Source organism: Camelus ferus, chromosome 27 (genome assembly GCF_009834535.1).
Source record: "Camelus ferus isolate YT-003-E chromosome 27, BCGSAC_Cfer_1.0, whole genome shotgun sequence".
NCBI classification, from domain to species: domain Eukaryota; kingdom Metazoa; phylum Chordata; class Mammalia; order Artiodactyla; family Camelidae; genus Camelus; species Camelus ferus.
The window spans coordinates 8,637,087-8,658,410 of NC_045722.1; the positions used below are offsets into that span (position 1 = coordinate 8,637,087).

The 21,324-nt window shown below is 50.2% G+C and overlaps 1 protein-coding gene across 1 annotated transcript in view; it reads left to right on the forward strand.

Annotated features, from left to right (window-relative positions):
- Nucleotides 1-21,324, forward strand: part of IL16 (interleukin 16) — a 95,678-nt gene that overhangs the window by 57,243 nt on the left and 17,111 nt on the right. Inside the window, 8 exon segments of the mRNA XM_014563393.2 lie at nucleotides 1,652-1,762; nucleotides 5,427-5,541; nucleotides 10,736-10,809; nucleotides 11,368-11,584; nucleotides 14,475-14,592; nucleotides 16,170-16,302; nucleotides 18,230-18,317; nucleotides 20,470-20,948. Coding sequence (XP_014418879.2) covers nucleotides 1,652-1,762; nucleotides 5,427-5,541; nucleotides 10,736-10,809; nucleotides 11,368-11,584; nucleotides 14,475-14,592; nucleotides 16,170-16,302; nucleotides 18,230-18,317; nucleotides 20,470-20,948 — 1,335 coding nt within the window.

The following is a 21,324-nucleotide window of genomic DNA, read 5'->3' on the forward strand; positions in this document are numbered from 1 at the left end:
ACTGTTAGCAGCTCATAAGCAGAGAACGTTCCACACGTGCAGACCCTGCGCTGAGGCTTTGTGGGGACCCCTTCGTTTCACCTGCACAGTGACCCTGGGAGGTGGGCGAGGGAAGTGGGCACACCTTAAGGCGGGTGTGCGAGCTCACACTGCTAATCCAAGACGGCGCCGGGACTTGCCTTCGGATCTTCAGGGTTCTACAGCCTGTGCTAAAGCCGCTGTGACGGTGACTTGCTTTACATATATTGCCTCTAATTCTTAAGCTTAGAAAGGAATGTAATGTTAGCTCCACGTTACAGCGGGGAAACGGGGGCTTGGCAAGGGGGTTGCTGTCTGAGTTCATACAGCTTGAAACCCTAAGGGGCCAGCATTTGAACTGAGCCCTGGGTGGCTCCCCAGTCAGTGCCCTGCCCACCCTGGGACATCAGGGTGCAGACTGGGCGCTAGCAGGCATGAAGCACGGAGTCCCCGCACGTGTCACCCCCGCCAGCCCCCGCCAGGCACAGTGCAGGCAAAGCGCCTCACGCTGCCACCTGTGGTCACACGGCGCCCTCTGCCGGTGGCACCCTGCCCCTCTGCCTCTCATCTCCAGCTCTACAAACCCCACCCCAGCCTTTAAAAACCCTCCTAACGCAGCTTCTGCTGGAAGCTCTCCCGACTTCTCCAGCTGCACGACCCTTACGCTTTTCGTGTGCCCATTGAGACTGTCTGTTCCCCTCTCACAGGCCCACCCAGCGCGCCTCGTTGGTGTCACGACTTATGTCGGCATCTGTCTCCCCTGCAGACTCTGGGCCCTCCCAGGGCAGGCTCCGCAGTCACATGATGTTTGAGTCTCCCCACGCGGTACAGCACAGATGCTTGAAAACCTCGTTTCTCTCCTCCCTCCCCTTCCTTGAGCTGTTACGCTTTTCGTTCGGAAATGGGAAGCATAGTTGTTCCAGTGATAGAAAAAGATGTGACTTCCGAAGTGACAGGTGACTTTACAGATGCACGGAGGGGCTGAGTCACTCTGCCAGCTGATCGTTGGCAGAGCCAGGAGACAACCCAGGCAGTGGGGCTCCCAGGTCTAAGATGTCACCAGCAAGCGCTGTCTTCCCTCCCCGGGGCTGCGTCCTGTGCGCCAGATGTGTCTCAGGCACACTTTACTTCTCTGTGAGCGCTGAGCCACCTGGCTGCCTCCCCCAGAATCTGTGTTCTGAGTTTTCACGTCTTTGGGTTCCTGCCCCTCTATCCACCGCCCTGTGCCTGGCACAAAATGGGGGCTCAGTGAACGTGTCTTGAATCCTGTTGAGGGCATTCTCGACAGCTGGCCTCCCAGCCTTTGCTTGGGACTCTGGTAGTGGGACTCACTGTCCTGGGGCAGCATGGTCTGTGACAATGACCCGGGATCCACTCCCTTGACAAGCCTTAGTGAGCCTCTGACTACTGGTCTGCAGGGAGACTGGGTTCAGCAAGCTGGCACCTGGGACCATCAGAAACAGCCCCTCTCCACCAGATGCCCCCCCCCCATTACCCACACTCCAGCCATGACGCTGTGGCCCTCAGAGAGAGGGGATTTGGATCCTCCCCTTGGCTGGGTCTCCCCTTCCTTGTGCAGTGGGTGCTGCCGTCCTGCTGACCCATCCTCTCCCCCACCGGTCCCTCGTTGCAGGGCACATCGAGGCCAACGCGGTCGCTCAGCACAGCTCAGCTCGTGCAGCCGTCTGGGGGCCTCCAGGCGTCCGTCATCTCCAACATCGTGCTGATGAAGGGCCAGGCCAAGGTGAGCCAGGACAGCTGCCAGCAGAAATGACTGGCTCGGCATTGGTTCCTGAGGAGTTGTCGTGTCAAGGGAAGGAAGGATGGACAGGGACATGGTGATTCCAGCTCAGTATATGAGTGTCAGTTTGCCTGGTGGGGACACAGAGGGCGACGAGTGGGCTTGCTCCGCGCTGTGCAGGTCATGCTAGGATAAGTGCTCCCCAGTTTGTTCCTGGCATGATGTTTTCACCTGATGATTAAATTCACATCATCTGCATAGTGTCTTAGTTCAGGCTGTCATTAACAAAAGTACCAATAGACGGTGAGGCTTGAACAACAGACATTTATTTCTCCTGGTTCTGGAGGTTGGAGAACCCCTGCTGTCACCTGGAGGGTTCTTCCCGGGAGCCAAGCTGCTCCAAGTTTTCGGGGCCGGCAGATTCCACGTACGTTGAGGACCCCTTCCCTGATTTACAGGTGCCTCCTTCTCTGTGTCCTCCCATGGCGGAAGGGGCAGGGGAGCTCTCTGGGATCTGTTACAAAGGCATAATCCTATTCATGAGGGCTCATTCCCTTTTTTTTTTTGACCAAGGTAGCATTTTTCTCTAGAGTAAACATATTTTGTAAACCAAGCAAGTGCATATGTAAACAAATGAGCATTTCTTTTCTTTTTGCTTTCATTTTGTCTTATTTTATTTGTTTTTTATTGAAGGTATTGTTGATATACAATTATGTAAGTTCCAGTTGTACAACACAGTGATCCACAGTTTTTAAAGGTTATGTTCTATTTATAGTTATTATAAAATATTTGCTACGTTTCCTGTGCTGCACCATGTGCCCTCTTAGCTTATTTATTTTATACATACTAGTTTGTGCCTTGTAATCTCCTACCCCTCTCTTGCCCCCTCCCCCCTTCATGAGGGCTCCACCTTTATGATCTAGTCCCCTTCTGAAGTCTCCCCCTCAAATATTCATTTCGGGGGGGACACAAACATTCAGTCCATATGTCTCTCCAAAATTCACGCATTCGGACTGATTTCTGCCCCACAATGGAGAAATTTTGCGAGGGGGAACAGAAGCAGCAGTGGTGGTGGGACACCCCAAGTGTTCCTTTGTGCTGCCTGCAGCCCGCGCTGCCCCGGGCGTGGAGCTGACCTGCACGCACAGGAACTTCGGGGGTGGACACGGGCGGCTGCTGCGGAGTTCTCAGACCAGCCCAAGGGACCGGGATGCTTAAATAATGGAAGGGGAGGTTTTTTCCCACCTCGTGTGATCTTTGGGCTGGGAGGGAAGATCTAAGCACTGTTTATGCTCTTCCCGGAGGCAGGGCCCCCACACATCTGGAGTCAGTCTCTGTCTGTCTCTCTCACAGACACGCACACACACATTCCTTCTGTCCCCTGAGAGCTCAGCAGAGGTAAACGGGGGGACAGAAGTGAGGAGTGCTGAGATGACTGTTCCTCTGATCACAAGGGCCTGACGTCTCCAATGCTGACTCTTCTGCGAGGGCCCCTCTTTCTGATAGTAAATCACAGGTGCTTTCCCCTCACCTGGCCTTGAATTTTGGGAGAAGCATTTTTAACGTGGTTGACTTCTAGATGGTCTGCAATGCTCAAAGGAGGGCAATATGGAAAAGGGCACCAACGTGCAAAGATGATCAGAAATGGTGTAAGTTATCTTGGTGTGTGGAGATTGTATACTCAATAAATAGACTTCTGGGCACATGTGTCCCAGGGCAGACTGAGCTGGCCGAGATGGAAAGCAGCCAGCTATTTGGTGTCGGGAGCCTGGGGTGGGGGGAGTGGATTTGGAAATAAGTCAGGCCTCCCACCACCCGCCTGATAACAACCTACACACCTAGACCTCCTCGCTGGCAGGGATGACAAGTAGGAGTGAGGCCAGCGTTGGGTTCAGGAGGAGGAGGAGGACGCAGAGCTAGAACGACCCACGAGTGCTTGAGACGGAGCCAAAATCTAACAATAAAACCAGCTTGCCAAGCCCGGCCTTGTGCTGAGGGCCTTGCAGGGATCATTCCTTCAATCCTCACAAACCCCTATCAGTATCGCCCTTTAATAGCCTGGGAGACTGAGGGTCGGGGAGTCACAGGACTTGCCCAGGGGCGCCTGGTTAGTGAGCAGCTGAATGAAGACTGTCTGACCCTGGAGCTTGTTCTTAACCACGACACCACCCTGCCTCACCAGGGCTGGTGAAAGAAGCCTGGGGGCCGCTCAGGAGCCCAGAAGCTGCCTGCCCCAGTCCTCTCATTTGTCCTACCCTTGTGCTACTCCAGGACACCGTTCGTCTCTCCCCTCCTGGAACACCCACCACCTTCATCAGAAGCTCAGGACAGCTCCTTGTCCACACAGCTTTCCTGTCTGGCCCCTGCTCCCCTGGTTCCCTGTGGGGCCTTGAAGACGCCGACCTGCCATCTCTGTGGTGCAGGGGTGACGCACGTACCCAGCTCTGAGCAGCTGCTGGCCTCAGCGAAATCGCCATGAGCAGTGGTGCTGTTACATGGTGGCCATCCCTTGGAGGGGTCTTCCCTGGGGGCCAGGCTGCTGACCACTGCTGACCACTCCCTGGCATGCTTGCGAGGTGGACCCAAAGGCCCGGCCTCCAACTGGCCTTCATGCCTTTACTCCACAACATGTGTTTCTTTTTCTTTTCTTTTTTTCACTGGAGGTGCTGGGGATTGAACCAGGACCTCATGCATGCTAGATAAGCACCCGCTCTACCCTCCACCCACAACGTGTGTTTCTTGAGCACCTTGTAGAGGCCAGACACTGACAAATAAGATGCGTTCACTGAATTCGGGGAGCTCACAGCCTAGACAGGAGGTCATCGCCACCTGAGCTAAGCCTCCTTGGGAAGCAGGGAGCTCCCCAGTTGTCAGCAAAATAGAGCAGGCTGTGTGCCCTTCCTTCGCTGCTCGCGGGGTCCGCCCAGTTGGTTCTCCTAACTCTCTGCAGGTCTGCAGGCGAAGCCATCCCGCCCTCATTTCTCTTCCTGCGGTCAGTAGACCCCACTCACATCTTTCACTTGTGTCCCCTGCCTCTGGCCTCCTCCCTGCTGCCGCCTGGCTGCTCCTGACCTAGTGGAGGGAGACGGGGGTAGTGCAGGGGCAGGAGGGAGAGCGCCGGGCTGGGCTGGAGTGATGTCCACGCAAAGGGAGAGGCGGGATGGGGGGCGGAACAGAAGGGGAGTGAACAGCCTGTGGTAGGAGACGGGGTGCCACTTCCCCTGGCACTGCTCTCATTATTACTGCAGTTGATGGGTTAGTCGTGGTTGCTAGGTGTCTCGCTCAGTATTCAGACACAACCCTGTGAGTCAGGTGATATCAACATCATTTTACAAGGGGATGAATTGAAGCTCAGAGACAGGAAGTGATCTGCCCAGAATTAGCAGTCAGAGGGGCGGAGCCTGGGCGCTCATCTCCACCTCCATCCAGACGCCCTCTGTGTGGGGAACCTCAGACTCATGCAAAACTCCAGACACCACCCAGCCCAGTCTGGCCTGAAAGTCACCACCTTCCCGTTCCTTAGGTCCTGAGATCTCTGGGACCAAAGACACCTCTGTCCTCCCTGAGTCCCTTGTTCAAGGCTGGGGAGGAGCCTTAGGAAACAGCAGCCCAGTGAGGAGCATGGAACCTCCGAAATCTGACGACCTCCCTCTCCCCTCTTTCCCAGGGCCTGGGCTTCAGCATTGTTGGCGGAAAGGACAGCATTTATGGGCCCATTGGAATTTACGTCAAAACCATCTTTGCAGGGGGAGCAGCGGCCGCAGACGGAAGGCTACAAGAAGGTGAGTTTCCCGGCCTCTGCTAGGCAACGTTTGAGGAATCAAAAGCAGAATTGCTGGCCAGTCGAAGCTACTGGGAAGGAAAAATGTGTCTTGAGCCCTCAGAACCCAGCTTGCATGGATTTGGGGGTCTGCAAGCACCGGGGCATGTCACACCAATGGCCCCATCATGACTGGCACGTTCGTTGGCTGGTTGTTTGCACACTCGGTCCCGCTCTTGTGGCAGAAGATGGAGGCATCTGTCTGCCCCCACCCCTATTCCCACTGCTGCCTTCTCCTTTCTCGTCCAGGCCCCTCCCAGTTGCTGGCATCCATCAACATCCCCTTTCTTCATTTTCCCTGCCCTCCCTGACCCGCGACCATGGGGGAGCCGGCCCCAATGCCTCTAACGAGCTGGGTGAACATTCTCTGTGAGCCACTGCGTTCTGGGCTCTGGGAACACAGAGGAGATCAGACGGGATCCCTTTTTTTGTGGGGCTCATGGTCCGCGGGGCTGCCGTCCCTCCCCATCTGCCCACCCTCCTCCCATCAACTGTCTCCCTTCAGCTCTTTCATATCCTCAGGGGAGGGCTGTCCAGAGAGGAGGGGGCCCAGGGAGCTGAGATGCCTCCCTGAGTGCCCATCGCTGCCTCCTGGTTCTGGAGGGGCAGGGTCTTCTCCCCGCCCCCAGTTCCACCCTACAGTCACATGTGGGTTATCGGGCAATAGGACTGGCCTGTGGAGACCTCTGGGTTCTAACCAGGAGGCAGAATTGGGGGGCAGGCAGTCGAAGAGCAGAGGGAAGACACTGCAGGTGTGACCCTGGGACACATACACACACAGACACACACACACACACACACACACACACACACACACACACAGATCTTTGAAGAGGAGTGATTTCACGGCTTTCTTACTCTTTTCTGTCCAGCCATTTTCTGTAAACTACACTGGGAGCCTGCCTACCTTTAATAACCTAACTTGTTTAGGGCAGGGTTGGCAAACCACAAAAACAAAAACCAAAACCAAACAAACAAAAAAGCCCACGTCTGGCCCACTGGCTATTTTTATAAAGAACGAAGGACAGTTTTTATGTTTCTTAAATGGCTGGAAACAGTCAAAAGAATGTTTGACTCCTTTGTGGAAATTAAATTCAAATTTCCGCCTCCGCAGAAAAGCTCTGCTGGGACCCAGCCACGCTCACTCGTTCACCGCTGGTCTCCAGCTGCTTTGGTGCGGTGCTGAGTAGTCTCAACCAAGAGCAGATGGCCCGCAAAGCTTAAAATATTTACTCTCTGGCGCTTTATAGAAGAAGTTTGCCAACTCTAACATTATGCAGGATTATGCATATGGATTTTATTGTATGGGCAGTGGGGAGCGTTCGAAGGTTTTTATAATTTGGGAGGGACCAGCTACGACCGGGGTTTTTAGATGATTCAGGAAGCTGAGTGTGAGATGAAGTGGGCTGGCAAGACACCAGAAGCAGTGAAACCAGTTCAGAGGCGGCTGTGAGAGCCAGGCCCCAGCTCTTAAGTGTCTGCCCTGAGATAAGAACCCCGGGAGGAGAAAGTGCCAATGGGAGGAGCAGCAGCCTCTGGAAGTGGCACCTGATGGGTGGGTCAGAGAACTCGTGAAGGTTTCTGTTCTCAGTAAACTAGAGAAAGATGAATTACATAAAACAGTAGGTGGAGGAAGAGGAGGAAAAGGAAGGCCAACGAGGCTATTAAGGTTTTTACAGCGGAGTGGAGTGAGGTATCCAGGTGACCACTAGGTGGAGCTGTCCAGCAGGTGAATGAAAATTTGGGTCCCAGCTCGGGAAGGGAGCAAGGGTTAAATGTAGATTTTAGGGTTATAGCTGAAGTTATAGAGTGGATGAAGGAGGCAGGGAAGAGAGGAGAGAGAAGGGGGCTGAGGCACGGCTTGCCGGGAATAGCTAAATCCAGAGGCTCGCAGTGGAGCCATTGAGAGGAAGGAAGGAAAGGGGGATCAGAGCCTTGAGACTGTGTCCCGTCTGCTTTATTATCTCCTGTATTTCTCTGTTTTAATAAAAGGTGGAGGAGGAGTTGAAGTGGCAAGCAGAGAGAAGCCTGCCCAAGCCAAGCTTCCTTCTTTTTTTTTTTTTTCTGGATGTTTGTTTCGCTTAGTTAATAGCCGTCGTAAAAAGTCAGTGAAAAGACACTCAGCTATTTTGCAATCCTTGATTCTAGCCTCGAATAATTGACCAAATTGCCTTTTGTAACTTCTTTCCAAAGTGAAGTTTTAGAATCCGTCCTTGAGTTCACGAGGAATATATCAGTTGCAACAAAAATTTGGTGTCCAGATCAAAGCTGATAATTTTTCATTTGTATGCCCCTTCCAAAAAAAAAGTGATTGTGTAAGATTTATTTGGAAAAACCAAGGCTGGTCAGCTTCCACCAGATATGGCTAAGGAAGGATAAAGACTCTCCCAGAGCCTGGAGTTGGGCTCCCGTGGCCCCGCTGGGCTGGACGTTCTCCTAACTTGAAGACTGAAAGTGCAGCCTCTTGTGTGATTAAGAACGGGTGTTTCTCACGTGTGTTCTGGGTAGAGGCTTCCTCCAGCATTTAGCTGTACTTTGATGAGTTTTTAATTTGTCCGTTTTTACTCCTCAACTTTGAATCATGTGAGGAAAAGGACTGATCCTTTCATTTCTCTCCTCTAGTTTTAGCAACTGAACATTAGATTAAGCTGATGGGAATATTTTTCTCACCCCTTTATTGTCAACACAGACATGTTGGATAAAATGGCATATCTGAACTGAAAAGAAAGACATGGAAATGCCCAGCTTCTAGGAAAGAAACAACTGTAACTCTAAGTGTGACATTCTCAGGAGGTGAGGATACAGTAGCACCTGGAGCTGCTCACAGGGCCTACGGCCCAGGGGCCGGGATTCGAATGCCCACACAGGGGCAAGAGAGGTGGCCTTGGCCCCCGGCCACCTCTGAGAACCTGCAGAGAGCCCTCATGCTGCAGAGCTGCTGTCGGGAAAGGCCAGCAGGCCAAGAGAAGCAAGGAGGAAACTTCACTTTGTCCGTGGCTCTTGGCTGGAGAAAAGACACCACCTTTAAGAGAAGGGAGCTCAGGACTTCCCAGGCTGAGGAGCTACTGTTAAAACTAGTTCTGAGCCAGTGACAACCCTGGATGCCCATTGGAAATAAAGGAAAAATTGTTCGGCAGCAACCTGAGGGGTATGGGAATTCTACAGAAAAACAAGCTCCCATAGAAAATGAGTTGAAAATAAAGATTACAGTTGTTCAGCCATAAGGAGGAATGAAACCCTGCCATTTAGAACAGCATGGATGGACCCTGAGGGCATTATGCTAAGTGAGATAAGTCAGACAGAGAAAAACAAATACTACATGATCTCACTTATATGTGGAATTTAAAACATGGCCCCCCTCCCCCCGCCCCTGCATCTCATAGATAACAGAGAACAGATTGGTGGTTGCGAGAGGCAGGGGGCAGGGGCGAGCAACATAGGTGAAGGCGGTCAAAAGGTTTAAACCTCCAGATATAAAATATATGTCGTGGGGATATAATGTTAGCATGGTAACTACAGTTAATAATACTGTATTGTTATGTTCGAAAGTTGCTAAGAGAGTAGATCTTAAGAGTTCTCATCACAAGAAAAAAAACTTGTAACTATGTGTGGTGACTAAGATTAACTAGACTTACTGTGATCATTTCTCAATGTATAAGATCTTTTAAAAGATACAAGAAGGAATATAAAAACAACAAGGAAAGAATAGGACACAATGAAAAAATAGATGGATTTGAAAGTACCTTTTAGAAATTAAAAAAAAAGCAAAGTCATTGAAATTGAAAAAAAAAAAAAACAAAACCTCAACGGATGGGTTAAACAGCAGACTAAATGCAGGTGTCAGGAGAATCCTGTGAACTGGAAATTATCCAGCAGGGCCACATAGGGCACTAGAGAAGCAAAAGATGAGTCCTGGAGAAACATGGAGACTAGGTTGAGAAGGTCCGAAATAATCGAATAAGAACTAGAAAGAAAGAAGAGAGTGAAGGAGGGGAAGCCATATCAATGAGGTCGTGGCTAAGAATTTTCCAGAGTTATCTTAAGGCGTGAACTTCAGTACGAGGAAGCACCCTGACGCTTCAGAGTGAAACTTCAGACTATCAGAGACAAAGGAAAAAATGTATTAAAAACAGCCTGAGAAAAAAGATGGAGTCTCTTCAATGGGACCATAATGAGGTGGCAGCGGATTCGCCATCAGCAATGAGACCAGAAACCCAGGGCAAAAATGACACTGGCCCCAGAACCTCCCGCACAGCGTGGAATACAGAGGAGGGGCTCCTGGCTTGTGTACTGAATGGATCGAATGAAAGGGAGAAGGTGGTTTTCCCTCCACAGAAGAATGGATTTCTGGATTCAGAAGAAAATTATTCTATTAGGTGTGTAGTGTTGTGAAGATAAGACTTGGAGTAAAAAGACCCACGCTCTAACTCTTTTTGCCAAATGACTGGACTTCCCTGAGCTCACTTTCTTCTTCCGCAAAATGGGGCCCACATTGCAGTCTGGAAACATGACATGCAAGCCACATTTACTGAGCACTTGGGAGGCCTCACCCAGAATTGGCCCTGGGGATCCAGCACCTGATATAACAAAGCCCCGTCCTGGGGAGCTGGCAGCCTAGGGGTCACAGGTCACGGGTTACCACCAGGTAGACGCTTGTGCCATGAGGTACGGAGGCAGCAGACTGAGCGATCAAGACGTGGTAGGTGAGGAAGGTGGGAGACGTACCTGTGCGTTGAGAAGGTGGCACGGAAACAAGGTGGAACTAGAAGCGTGTAGCTGCGTAGACCATGGTGGGGAAGGCCGGTGTATCGCATCCGGAAATGGTCCAGGGGAGTGAGTGGTGGGAGGGGCATGGAGGCAGGAGGGAAAGAGGTGAAGCCAAGAGATGGGCAGGGAGCCCATCAGGCCAGGCCTTGTGTGCCTGGCTGAGGACCCTGCATGTCTCTACGGAAGATAAGAGACACCGGAGAAGGCCCAGCACTGCAGCCCTGTCTGCTTCCCTGGGGGAGAGCCCTGAGTGAGAAAATGTTCTTTCCAGGGCTTCGTGCGTGGCACAGAAAGCGGGGCGGGGGGGGGACACCGGAGTTCAAGGTAGGGAGAAGGGCCCCTGTTTGGGCAACACTCTTCTCAGCTACGGTTTCTCCCTGTCCTGATAGGTGATGAAATCCTGGAACTCAACGGTGAATCAATGGCTGGACTCACACATCAGGATGCTTTGCAAAAGTTCAAGGTGACCCTTTGTTATCAATATAGGGCCAAACTCTGGGGCCTTCACAAGGGACCCGAGCTCCCAGCATTCACTCCCCCTTCCTTCAAACTGACAAATTCAAAACATGGGATCCTTGCCAGGGTCACCCAGCTGATGCCGATCTTGACACAGTGTTTAAAAAAAAAAAGACCTTACTCAGAAAATAATAGTGTCATCAGGACCCTTGCCGGGAGATGTGTCAAACTATCTAAGGTTTATAGAACTGTTTTAAACTATTCTGGGTATTTGTATTACAATCTATTTGAAGTTTTTAAGACAATCACTAAAAGACATTTTGAGGCTCTGTTGAGTTCAATTCAAGACTCTGGCATGTATCTATGTCATATAAAGGGATGTCATATCTGCATACATACATGCAAATATATGTTATATATGTGTATACAGACATTTACACACACACACACACACACACACACGGCTGCATTTCCTTAAAGTCTTCTCCTGCTATTCACAAAGGCCAATTTTCTTCACGTCCCGCTGCGCTGCTGCAGAAGGCTGTAGCCCCCTCTTTCCTTTCAGCAAGCCAAAAAGGGGCTCCTGACCCTCACGGTGAGAACCCGCCTGACGGCGCCCCCGTCCCTGGGCAGCCACCTGTCCCCGCCGCTGTGCCGCTCCCTGAGCTCCAGCACGTGTGTCACCAAGGACTGCGGCCCCTTGGTTCTGGACAGCCCGGAAGCTGCGGCCGGCACCGCCAAGCCCAGCTACAGAGTCATGGTAGAGGTGTCTCTGCAGAAAGGTAGGGGCGCTGCCTCCCGGGGGGACCTCCCCCCAGCCTCCCCCACCCTCTGACCGGGCCACACACACACACACGCGCACACACACACACACACACAGTTATAGCTCTACATCTAATCTGCTGGGAGATCTTGAGCAGGTCACGACGTCCCCTCTGGGACTCTTTTCCTTACTTGCGGCGGCGGAGGATCGAGGTTCTCTCAAGCTCAGACATCTGGGATCGACATCCAGTCCCTTCGCCAGCCCCGGGGGCTGCAGGGGGCCCGGCAGGCCCTCTCTGCCGTGTCCTGGAGGAGGAAGAGGCAGCTAGCACGCGGCTGGGCTCCCGCGGAGGGGCCAGAACAGATTCTGGGGGCGCAGGGAAGGCGGGTGTGGCTGCAGTGAGGTGGGCAGGGTGGGAAGTGATGTTGGAGCACTTGGCGGAGGCAGAGGGACAGACCAGGTGGGACTTTACAGCGCAGTTCTCTTCTAATCGCAGTTGGAAGCCCTTTAAGGATTCCTGAGAAGGGGAGTGACACGATCAGCATATGCTTTAAAAAAATCCCTCCCAGCTTTCCCTGTAGGGAATGGCCTACGTGTGACAAAACGGGAGGCTTGGGAACCAGTTGCAGCCACTGGGTCAGAGAGGATGGAGAGGTGGAGGTGGAGAGGGGTGGAGGGATTTGAGATACGTCGTAGAAGTGAATGAAGAGGGTGTATAATTAATTCCTTGCGTGGAGCTTTGTCTCCTGCATTTCTTGGCTCCCTGCTGGACTGCAGGCAACCTGAGGGTTAGACATCCCCGTGCCTCCAAGCCTGGCATGGTGCTTGGCACAAGTACCAGGCCCCTCCAGGTGTGTGCTGGCACCTGCCACCAGCTGTACCCAGGGCTCCCGCCGTGAGTCCCCTGAGCAGGCACGGGGCGGAGGGGCTGAATCACGGCTCTTCCTCTCCTTACTGGGCTCCGTGGGCCACTGGGCAGAGCCCTGGTCTCGGGTGGTGTTTCCTCTCATCAGCGGCATCAGAAATACGTTAGGCAGGGTTTTTGTTTGATTGCCGTGTGTAACACAGCGTCTTAATCTCTACCCCCAGAAATCGTGCTTCCGCAGTGTTAGGGGTGAGGCCCGCGAATCTCCAATTTATATAAGTTCCTGTGACAATTCTGATGCCCACTAGGCTGAAGAACTCTCACTCTGATCAGGAAACCTGGGCTCTGGAAACGGCTCTGACCTTTGTTTGTGGGCCACGTCACAACCCAAATTATGCGTCTGTCAAATAGGGTTGCTAACAGTTGCCCTGGCAACCCGCATGGGACTGCTGGCAGGACCAGTATCGGAAGGCGAAAACATTCATGAACTTCCTGAATGTGCTCTGTAAATCGTCATCGCCAGATGCAAACCATAAGAAGGTCTTTGTCCTATTCCCAGGCCATGCCATCTGGTCCTTCCTCCTGGCTGCCCCTCATTCTCCTGTCCTTTCAATGCTAGGCAAACCCCAGACCCCACCTCTCCCACACACTCTGGGGGACCCATTCAGCCCATGACCCTAACACTACTTCCATGCTGATACTTTCAAACTGTAAGCTTCTGCCCTGCCTTCCCTGCTGGGTTCCAGATTCATCTACCCAACTATCTACTCTACATGTCCGCTTGGATATTTCATAGGCATCTCAAGAGTGACATGGGCAAAACCAGACATCTCGTCACCATCTTCATGATTCTGGTCCTCCACAGTCTTCCTGTTTTGGTAAATCACACTGTCATCCACCCAGTTATTCCAGCCAAAAAGTCTCTGAGTTCTTAAAGCCAAAAAAAAACAAAAAACAAAAAACAAAACTCCAAGTTATCTTAATTTTTATCAATGAAATCTCCATAGTTAGTCCACTAGCAAGTCTGTCTTCCAGGTACATTCCATGTATATCCATCTCTGCGTCTTCACTAGTGGTAAAGTTGAAGCCACCTGCTGGGTCAAAAATTGCCTCTTAACTTTTCTCCTTGTTCCCATTTTTTAAAGATGCCTTGTGTTTATTTGTTTATTTAAAGATGCCTTGTGTTTATATTTTATTTTTGTTTTTTCCTTAACGGAGGCACTGGGGATTGAACCCAGGGCCTCATACACACCAAGCACACACTCTATCACTGAGCTGCACCCTCCTACCCCATCTGTGTTCCCATTTTTGATCCCTTGTAGTTCTTTTCCCAGAAGCCAGCCCTATTTGTAAAAATAGAGGTTGGATCATTGTCATTTCCTGTTCAGCACTCTGATGGCATCCCTTCTCAGTACAGAATAGCATCCTTTCACCTGATACATCCTTGTTGACAAGGTCCTGTTTAAGCTGACCCTTGCCTCCTTCTCCTAAATCATCTCGTACTACTGTCCCCATGACTGGCTACATTCTTGCCACACTGGCCTCCTTTTCCGTCCCACACAACATACATGCTTCTTCTTACCTTGGGCCTTTGCATTGGCTCTTTCCTCTTTTGGGAATGAACTGCCCCCATCACCACATCCCTGGTTTATTTGTTTTGTATTTTAGCTTAAATACTGTCCACTCTGGGCTCTGAAGTGGCCATCCTGTTGTGTTCTAGTGCATTCCCCATTAATTCTCTGCATCATACTTACCACTCCTGACATCTTCCTTCCCTCAGTCCCTCCATCTCTCCCTCCCTTCCTTCCTTTTCTTTCCCTACTTGACCTTAGCATCCTTAATCTGCCTGGGTCACCGTTACTGACCCTAGACTAGGAAAGCCTGCTACTCACGTGGATGCTTCATCAACATGGGTGGAAAGAATGTCTTAGTAAATAGGGGGCACCCACTAACCCAGGACCGTGTTTGGGCATCGTGTAGACTAGTGCACACGTGGGAAAGCTCAGTCACAAGTCCCCCCACCGCATCCCGTTCTGCCTTCCAGAGGCTGGCGTTGGGCTGGGGATCGGCCTGTGCAGCGTCCCCTATTTCCAGTGCATCTCCGGCATCTTCGTTCATACCCTCTCTCCAGGATCTGTGGCGCATCTGGATGGACGGCTCCGGTATGTTCTGATTTCTGTTTTTGAAAAGACCCCTGATTTACAACAGAGGGAAGGAATCCCTTAGAGTGTCAGGAGACTGATTTGGAGCTGAGACATTTAGAATGATCCAGGCACGGCTCACAGCCTTGTTCCTCTAAGTGTGGTTCCTGGACCAGTGGCATTGCAATCACTTGGGAGTTCCTTAGAAATGCAGAATCTCAGGGCCCTCCCCTGACCCACTGAATCAGAATCTGCTTTTAACTAGATCCCTGGGGATATGTATGGTCACTGCAGTGTAAGAGGCATTGTCTCAGAGAATATCAGTCTGAAACGGAAAACATGAAATGAACACACTTTAATTCAGTCGTTAACTAACAGACTGTATAGTAACATAAATAGGAGCTTGGGTGAGATTTACCCGCGTGGTATGTAGGGAAAAAGAAGCTTGCTAAGCAGATCAGTGATATCAACTCAGTTTCTTGGTGGCATAAACAAAGTACTTTTAGGCATTCCACGTATATCTTTTTTGTGAATAACTTCTAAGAGAAGTGAAAGTCTAAATTTTATTTCTAATAAGTGATCTGGATTTGGCAATAACATTTCATTCCAGTTTAACTTATTACAATCCTTTATTCTCACTCCAGCATTTATATATGGTGTGTCTTCTCTCACATAGCATCTGACACGCTGTATATCTCTGTGTTTCTCTCACATAGTGTATCTTCAAGTATGTCTTCTCTACTGGGTTTAGGTTTTAGTAAACCAGGAGAGTTTGGCCATATTTTAAAAGGTTTTCCTATAACTACAGTATATACAAGCCCTGCTTAGGATGGTATCTTGAAGGAGCTTCTGGATTAGAGATGGGTTTGCTGCTGTCGTAGGCAGGAGGGTGACAGCTGATTTGCCGAGTTGTTGTGCTGTTACCTGGGACAGGATCACAGAGTCGGAATGATTGCCTTAGTCAAACAAGGAGACTAGATTGTACAAATCCTCTATGTGTTGATGCAATCTTATCTTTTTACCATATGTATATACACACACATATTTTTTTCTGTTTGGGTTGCCGATAACCCATTTCCTATCTTACAACAAGAATCAACCCCATCGCCTTCCCTCCTTCTTTCTTTTTTCTTTGCAAGAACCTCAACTGCTCCCTTGCCCAGTGATTTCTTTACCTTTCAGCCCATCCCGCCCACCCTTCCACTTTGCCACCCTACCCATGGGGACGCTGAGGACCAGGAGAGGACATGACTGGTTCAATTGTAGCTAATTGGTTAATCCATTAAATGGCTTAAACTATGCCCCCAATCTTGACTGAGCTGAGTTAAACAGAAAAGAGCAGAAAAAAGCGACCAACTTTTGTGACCGTTGCCCCACTCTGGGTCTGCGTCCCCATTTTGGCAGCAGAGGGGTGTGCGATGTGCTGCTTGGTTGGCTGTGTGCTAAGTCAGTCAGGAAGCTGGCTGAGGAGATCTACTTGTTGCGGTGAATTTTAGGTCTGATTACACAGCCCAAGAAGGGGTGGGACCTTAGGGAGGCAGCCGTGAACATGCCGCACTGAGGAGCTTGCTGATGGCTTCCTGCTGATGCCTTTGCAGGTGTGGTGATGAGATTGTGGAGATCAACGATTCCCCAGTGCACTGCATGACACTCAATGAAGTCTATGCGATCCTGAGTCACTGCAGTCCGGGTCCAGTCCCCATCATTGTTAGCCGACATCCAGACCCACAGGTACCACCTGCTGGACATGCTCTTCTACCCAGGCCCACTATTCCAGTACTCAGATTGGAATGAGAAATTATGAAAATAGAGACGTTGTTGACCAAGTGTGAACCCGAATTTCCAAGAAGCCACTCCACGTGTCTGCAGTACCAAGCATCTGCAGCAGAGGTCCTCTGACAAACTCCTAGATGAGGAGGTGATGGGCATTAGCTTAGGGAAGTGCTTGCAGCTGGACTACAAGCTCTTGGACAGGAAAATAGGGACCCAGAGCTCCTACTAGCAGATAGAAGAGGTTAACTCATCCATGCTTCCAGTGGGTCCCCATTATGTGGCTGTCTGGAGCTGGGCATGGAGCATACAGGGAGAAGTGAGCTCCTAGCACACAGTCCTGTCCTCCAGAAGCTTACGCTCTTGATAGGAGACTGACATAGAAATAATTGCAATCCAGACTGGTAATGACTAGGAGAATACAGGGGTTACAGAAGGGAAGGTTACATAAAGCAAGAAATATCAGAAGTTAGTTTCCCCCACTACTCTGCATACCTCATGTAGATACAGTATTTGTCCTTTTGTGGCTGAGTTATTTCACTTAGCATAATGTCCTTAAGGCTCATCCATGTTGTAGCGTGTGCTAGAATTTCCTTCTTTCTTAAGGCTGAGTAAGATTCCATTGTATATGTATAACATATTTTGTTTATCCATTCATTTGTTGATGGACACTTGAATTGCTTCCACCTTTTGGCTACTGTGAATAATGCTACTATGAACGTGGGTGTTCAAACATCTGTTCCTGCTTTCCATTCTTTTATATACACAGAAGTAGAATTACTGGATCATATGGTAATTCCATTTTTAATTTTTTGAGCAATTGTTATACTGTTTTCAGTAGTGACTGCACCATTTTACATTCCCACCAGCAGTGCAGAAATGTTTCAGTTTCTCCGCATCCTTATCAATACTTGTAATTTTCTGAGGTTATTTTGATAGTAGCCATCCTAATGGGTGTGAAGTGATATCTCATTGTGGTTTTGATTTGCATCACCCTAATGATTAGTTATGTTGAGCATCTTTTCATGTGCTTTTGCCCATTTATATATCTTCTTTGGAGAAATGTCTGTTTGAGTCCTTTGCCCATTTTTTAATTGGATGGTTTGTTTTTGTTGTTGCATTATAAGAGTCTGATTTGCAAATGTTTTCTCCCATTCCTTGAATTGCCTTTTCACTCTGTTGTCTCTTTCGTTGATCGAGACACAGAATATTTTCATTTTGATGCTGTCCAGTTGATCTGTTTTTTTTCTTTTGTTGCCTGTGCTTTTGGTGTCAAACAATTCATTTTTTTAAACCTTCTGTTCTTACTGTGAAGTAGGTCCTATGATTGTTACTGTTTTACAGAAAAAAGAAATTGAGGTTTAGAAGGTTAAGCAACTTGTCCAAGTGTATGCAACTAGGAACTGGGGAACTGGGACTTGAACACAAGTCTGTTTGGCTCCAAGACTCACACTCTTAACTGTTACTCTCAGGTGATTAGTTACCTATGACAATAAAGTGGTGATGGTTATGGTTGTGATGTTGCTGTCCATGGTGGTGGTGGTAATGACAATGATGATGATGTCATGACATCATTGCCAAGAATGGAATAGCTCCTAGAGGTAAACTCTGAAGTGGTAACTTTACCTGGAGTTTTGCAGCAAGTAGTGGAGAGAAGGTTGGAGAGTCAGAAACCCCTTTACTGACAGAGTAGGGACTTGACCTAGAAGATGCTAGGGAACCATTGATGCCGGCTATTTTTGGAAATTAAATTTGTCAGCGATTTGCAGAGTGGGTGTTGAAGGAAAGAAGGCAGAATGCAGGGGCCCAGCCTGGGAGCTGGTGCAGGACTCTGGTCCTCCCGCAGGAGTCTCCACGGTTTACTTGAGGAGGTGATGATATTCTCTAGGTCTCTGAGCAGCAACTCAAAGAAGCTGTGGCCCAGGCTGTGGAGAACATCAAGTTTGGAAAGGAGAGGCACCAGTGGAGTCTGGAAGGTAAGGAGATAGTGGACTTTCATTTGCAGTATCTTTGTCTTCTCAGAAATCTTTGAGTTTAGCCATTAATTCACCCTCTACCCCAGGAATACGTAATGGTCATCACAAATGAGCGTGCTTTGTTGACCAGGGGCAAAAGCTAGGAGTCCACCAGCTACATTTGGCTCATTTTTTTTTTGTTTGTTTGTTTGGGAGGCACAAGATTCTAAAATGGTCTGAATCTGAATTGCTTTAAATGAGCAACTCTCTCTAGTTCTTTGTGGTCTCCACCCTTCCCCATTATCTTCTACCACGTTGCCAGTCTCACAGTTGTCCCTGTAGGCATTTGAGATTTCAACCCCTAGCCCCAAATAATAGAATCTTTAGAAATAATGATATCTGTTAATAGAATTTCTAACATACATTCAGTTCTTATGATGTCAGACAATGGGCTAATTAATGCATCATTTCCCTGAACCTTCACATATAATTTTAATGCATATTTTTTAGGAAAAAGGGGGGCCCTGAGGGCTTCCTTACCCCAAATCACTCCACTTCGTGCACAGAGGGTCTGGGATGGGACCTGGACTGGCTGACTTCCATGCACGGCTGTTAGGCGTTTGCCAGGTCTTCGTGGAACGTCCACACGATAGAACAACGTGCAACCATTATCACTGATATTGACAAGGAGGTTAAATGGCGTGGAAAATGTTCAGAGAAAAGGACAGGACACAACATTGTATTTCAGTGATGTTCTGCCATTTGCACCCACTTAACATGCATATAGGCTCAAGAAAAGAACCCAGTGGAAAATTTTTTTGGCAAAGGTTATCTCTGGCTGATAGGCTGCAGGTGAATTTTTACTTTTCTTTCTTTCTTGTGGCTGACTTTTCTCTAACAAAGATGCATTATTTTATGATCAGGAAAAAGCAAAAGAAAACATTTTTTTAAAGAGGATTTGAATTCTGAGCTCGGCTGGCTTTGGTTCTCTCCTGAGGTCCAAGGTGCTCCCTCATGGAGCTCCCGGGCTCTCCTGGCCTCGCAGAATGAGCTGGAGTTTGAGCAATTCTTTTTATGTTGCACATTTTACTTTGTTTTCAAGTTACATTTTGAGAAAAGGTCATTTTCCCCCCTCAGCGGTATTCCTTGTGATGCACAGTGTCTAAACCATAAACCACGTCCGAGCAGATCCCAGTTCTCCAGCTGTTGGCTTCGGTTTCTTGGTGAGGCTCGGCCTCAGTCAACTCCCACTGCTTTGAGCTGGGATTCTAGGAAAGGAGCATCTTCCACAGTTTGCTGCTAGAGAGAAGGGTGTCTGGGGTGGGGGGGTTGGCCCTGGTGCTGTGAATATGGGGTGGGGGGTGGCGAGGGGTTGAGAACCAGGAAGAAGAGCTGACTAGGGAGAGAAAAGAAAGAGGGCACGCTGGCTAGCAAACAATGGTTTTCTGGCCTCGCATCACCCTCATTTCTGGAAAGAATTGTAACCTCTTGGTATGAGGCTCAAAGCACCTTCACCAGCATTTTCTCTTTGATGTTGAGCTTCAAAATGCCCGGTGACCCTGGAATTATGATCTCCATTTTACAGATGAGGAAATGGAGTGTTAGAGGTTGGGTCCCCAGGAGGCCGACTCTGAGATGGCTATTAGCATGTAGGATGTTCATTCAGAAGCAGCCTGTGGACCCACACCTGTGAAAGGGACCCACCCAGTAGCAGGCTGGGCAGAGGGACCAGTCGAGCTGAGATGATACCAAGCAGCTTCAGCCAACCCCTGGAGCTCAAATGGCCCATCAGAGCTGTCCTGTTGGCAGAGATGACTGGGCCTCTCCAGCCCCATCTCCATCCGTTATTGGAGACTAGCTACCCCTCGGGTGAGGCGGTTCCTGGAGGGGCTGACAGCTGCAGGCCATCTGCCACCCGCACTCTGCTGGGACCTCAAGCCCTGCCTTGAAGGGCACTTCAGGGGGTGCATCTCAGTATCCGTCACATGGAGACTCAGAAAGTTTAAATTATTTTCCCAACCTAAAGGCATCCTTGGGCACCAGCCCCCAGGCTGCTGAGCTCCAAACCAAAGTGATCTCCGATGGGAAGCAGACAGTCTGGGCGAGCGGTGTGCTGCCCATGGCAGTCGTGAGCCAGGCCGGGGCTGGAGGTTCCCTTGTGCTTCTGATGCAGGTGTCAAAAGGCTGGAGAGCAGCTGGCACGGGCGGCCGACCTTGGAGAAGGAGCGGGAGAAGAACTCGGCACCCCCGCATCGCAGGGCTCAGAAGGTCATGATCCGCTCCAGCAGCGACAGCAGCTACGTGTCGGGGTCCCCGGGGGGGAGTCCCAGCAGCGGTGGAGAGCAGCCGCCCTCTGACCTGGAAGTCAGCGCACACAGCCCCAGCCTGCCCCTGCGGCAGGAGCCAGGGGTGCCCCCCGTGACATCATCCAGGCCAGCCCAGGAGAGCCCACCCCTCCCTGAGGGCCGGGGCGGTCACCCGCCACTGAGGCTGAAGAAATCCTTCGAGATTTTGGTGAGAAAGCCTACGTCCTCGAAACCCAAGCCTCCACCCAGAAAATACTTCAAAAGTGACAGCGACACTCAGAAGAGTCTAGAAGGGAGAGGGGACTCCCTGTGCCCTTCTGGGCACACCTTGCCCACCTGTGGCCCGGTAAGAGAGGTGATGGGCTGAGTGTTCTTTCACACCGGCCCGGAGCGTTTTGAGCGTTAGCAGAGGGTTAGCTGTGGGCAAAAGGGTTTCTCCTGCTCCAGCTGAGAGGCGGGGCTCGGCTCACGCTTACGGCTGACCTCGTGCAGGAAGATGGGCTTGCTGCTTGGTGCCTCTCACTGCAGCCCTGGTCTTGCTGATAGGTTTCTGGGTTCCCATCCGTAACACACTGGAATTTAAGGTTGCTTTTACAAGCTCTCTGCACCTCAGTTTCCTTACCTGTTAATTGGGGCTAAATGTAGTGGCTCCCTCCAAGGGCTGGTGTGAGGATTAAAGGGAACCAGCCAGGTGAATGCCCAACAGAATCTCAGGCATAATG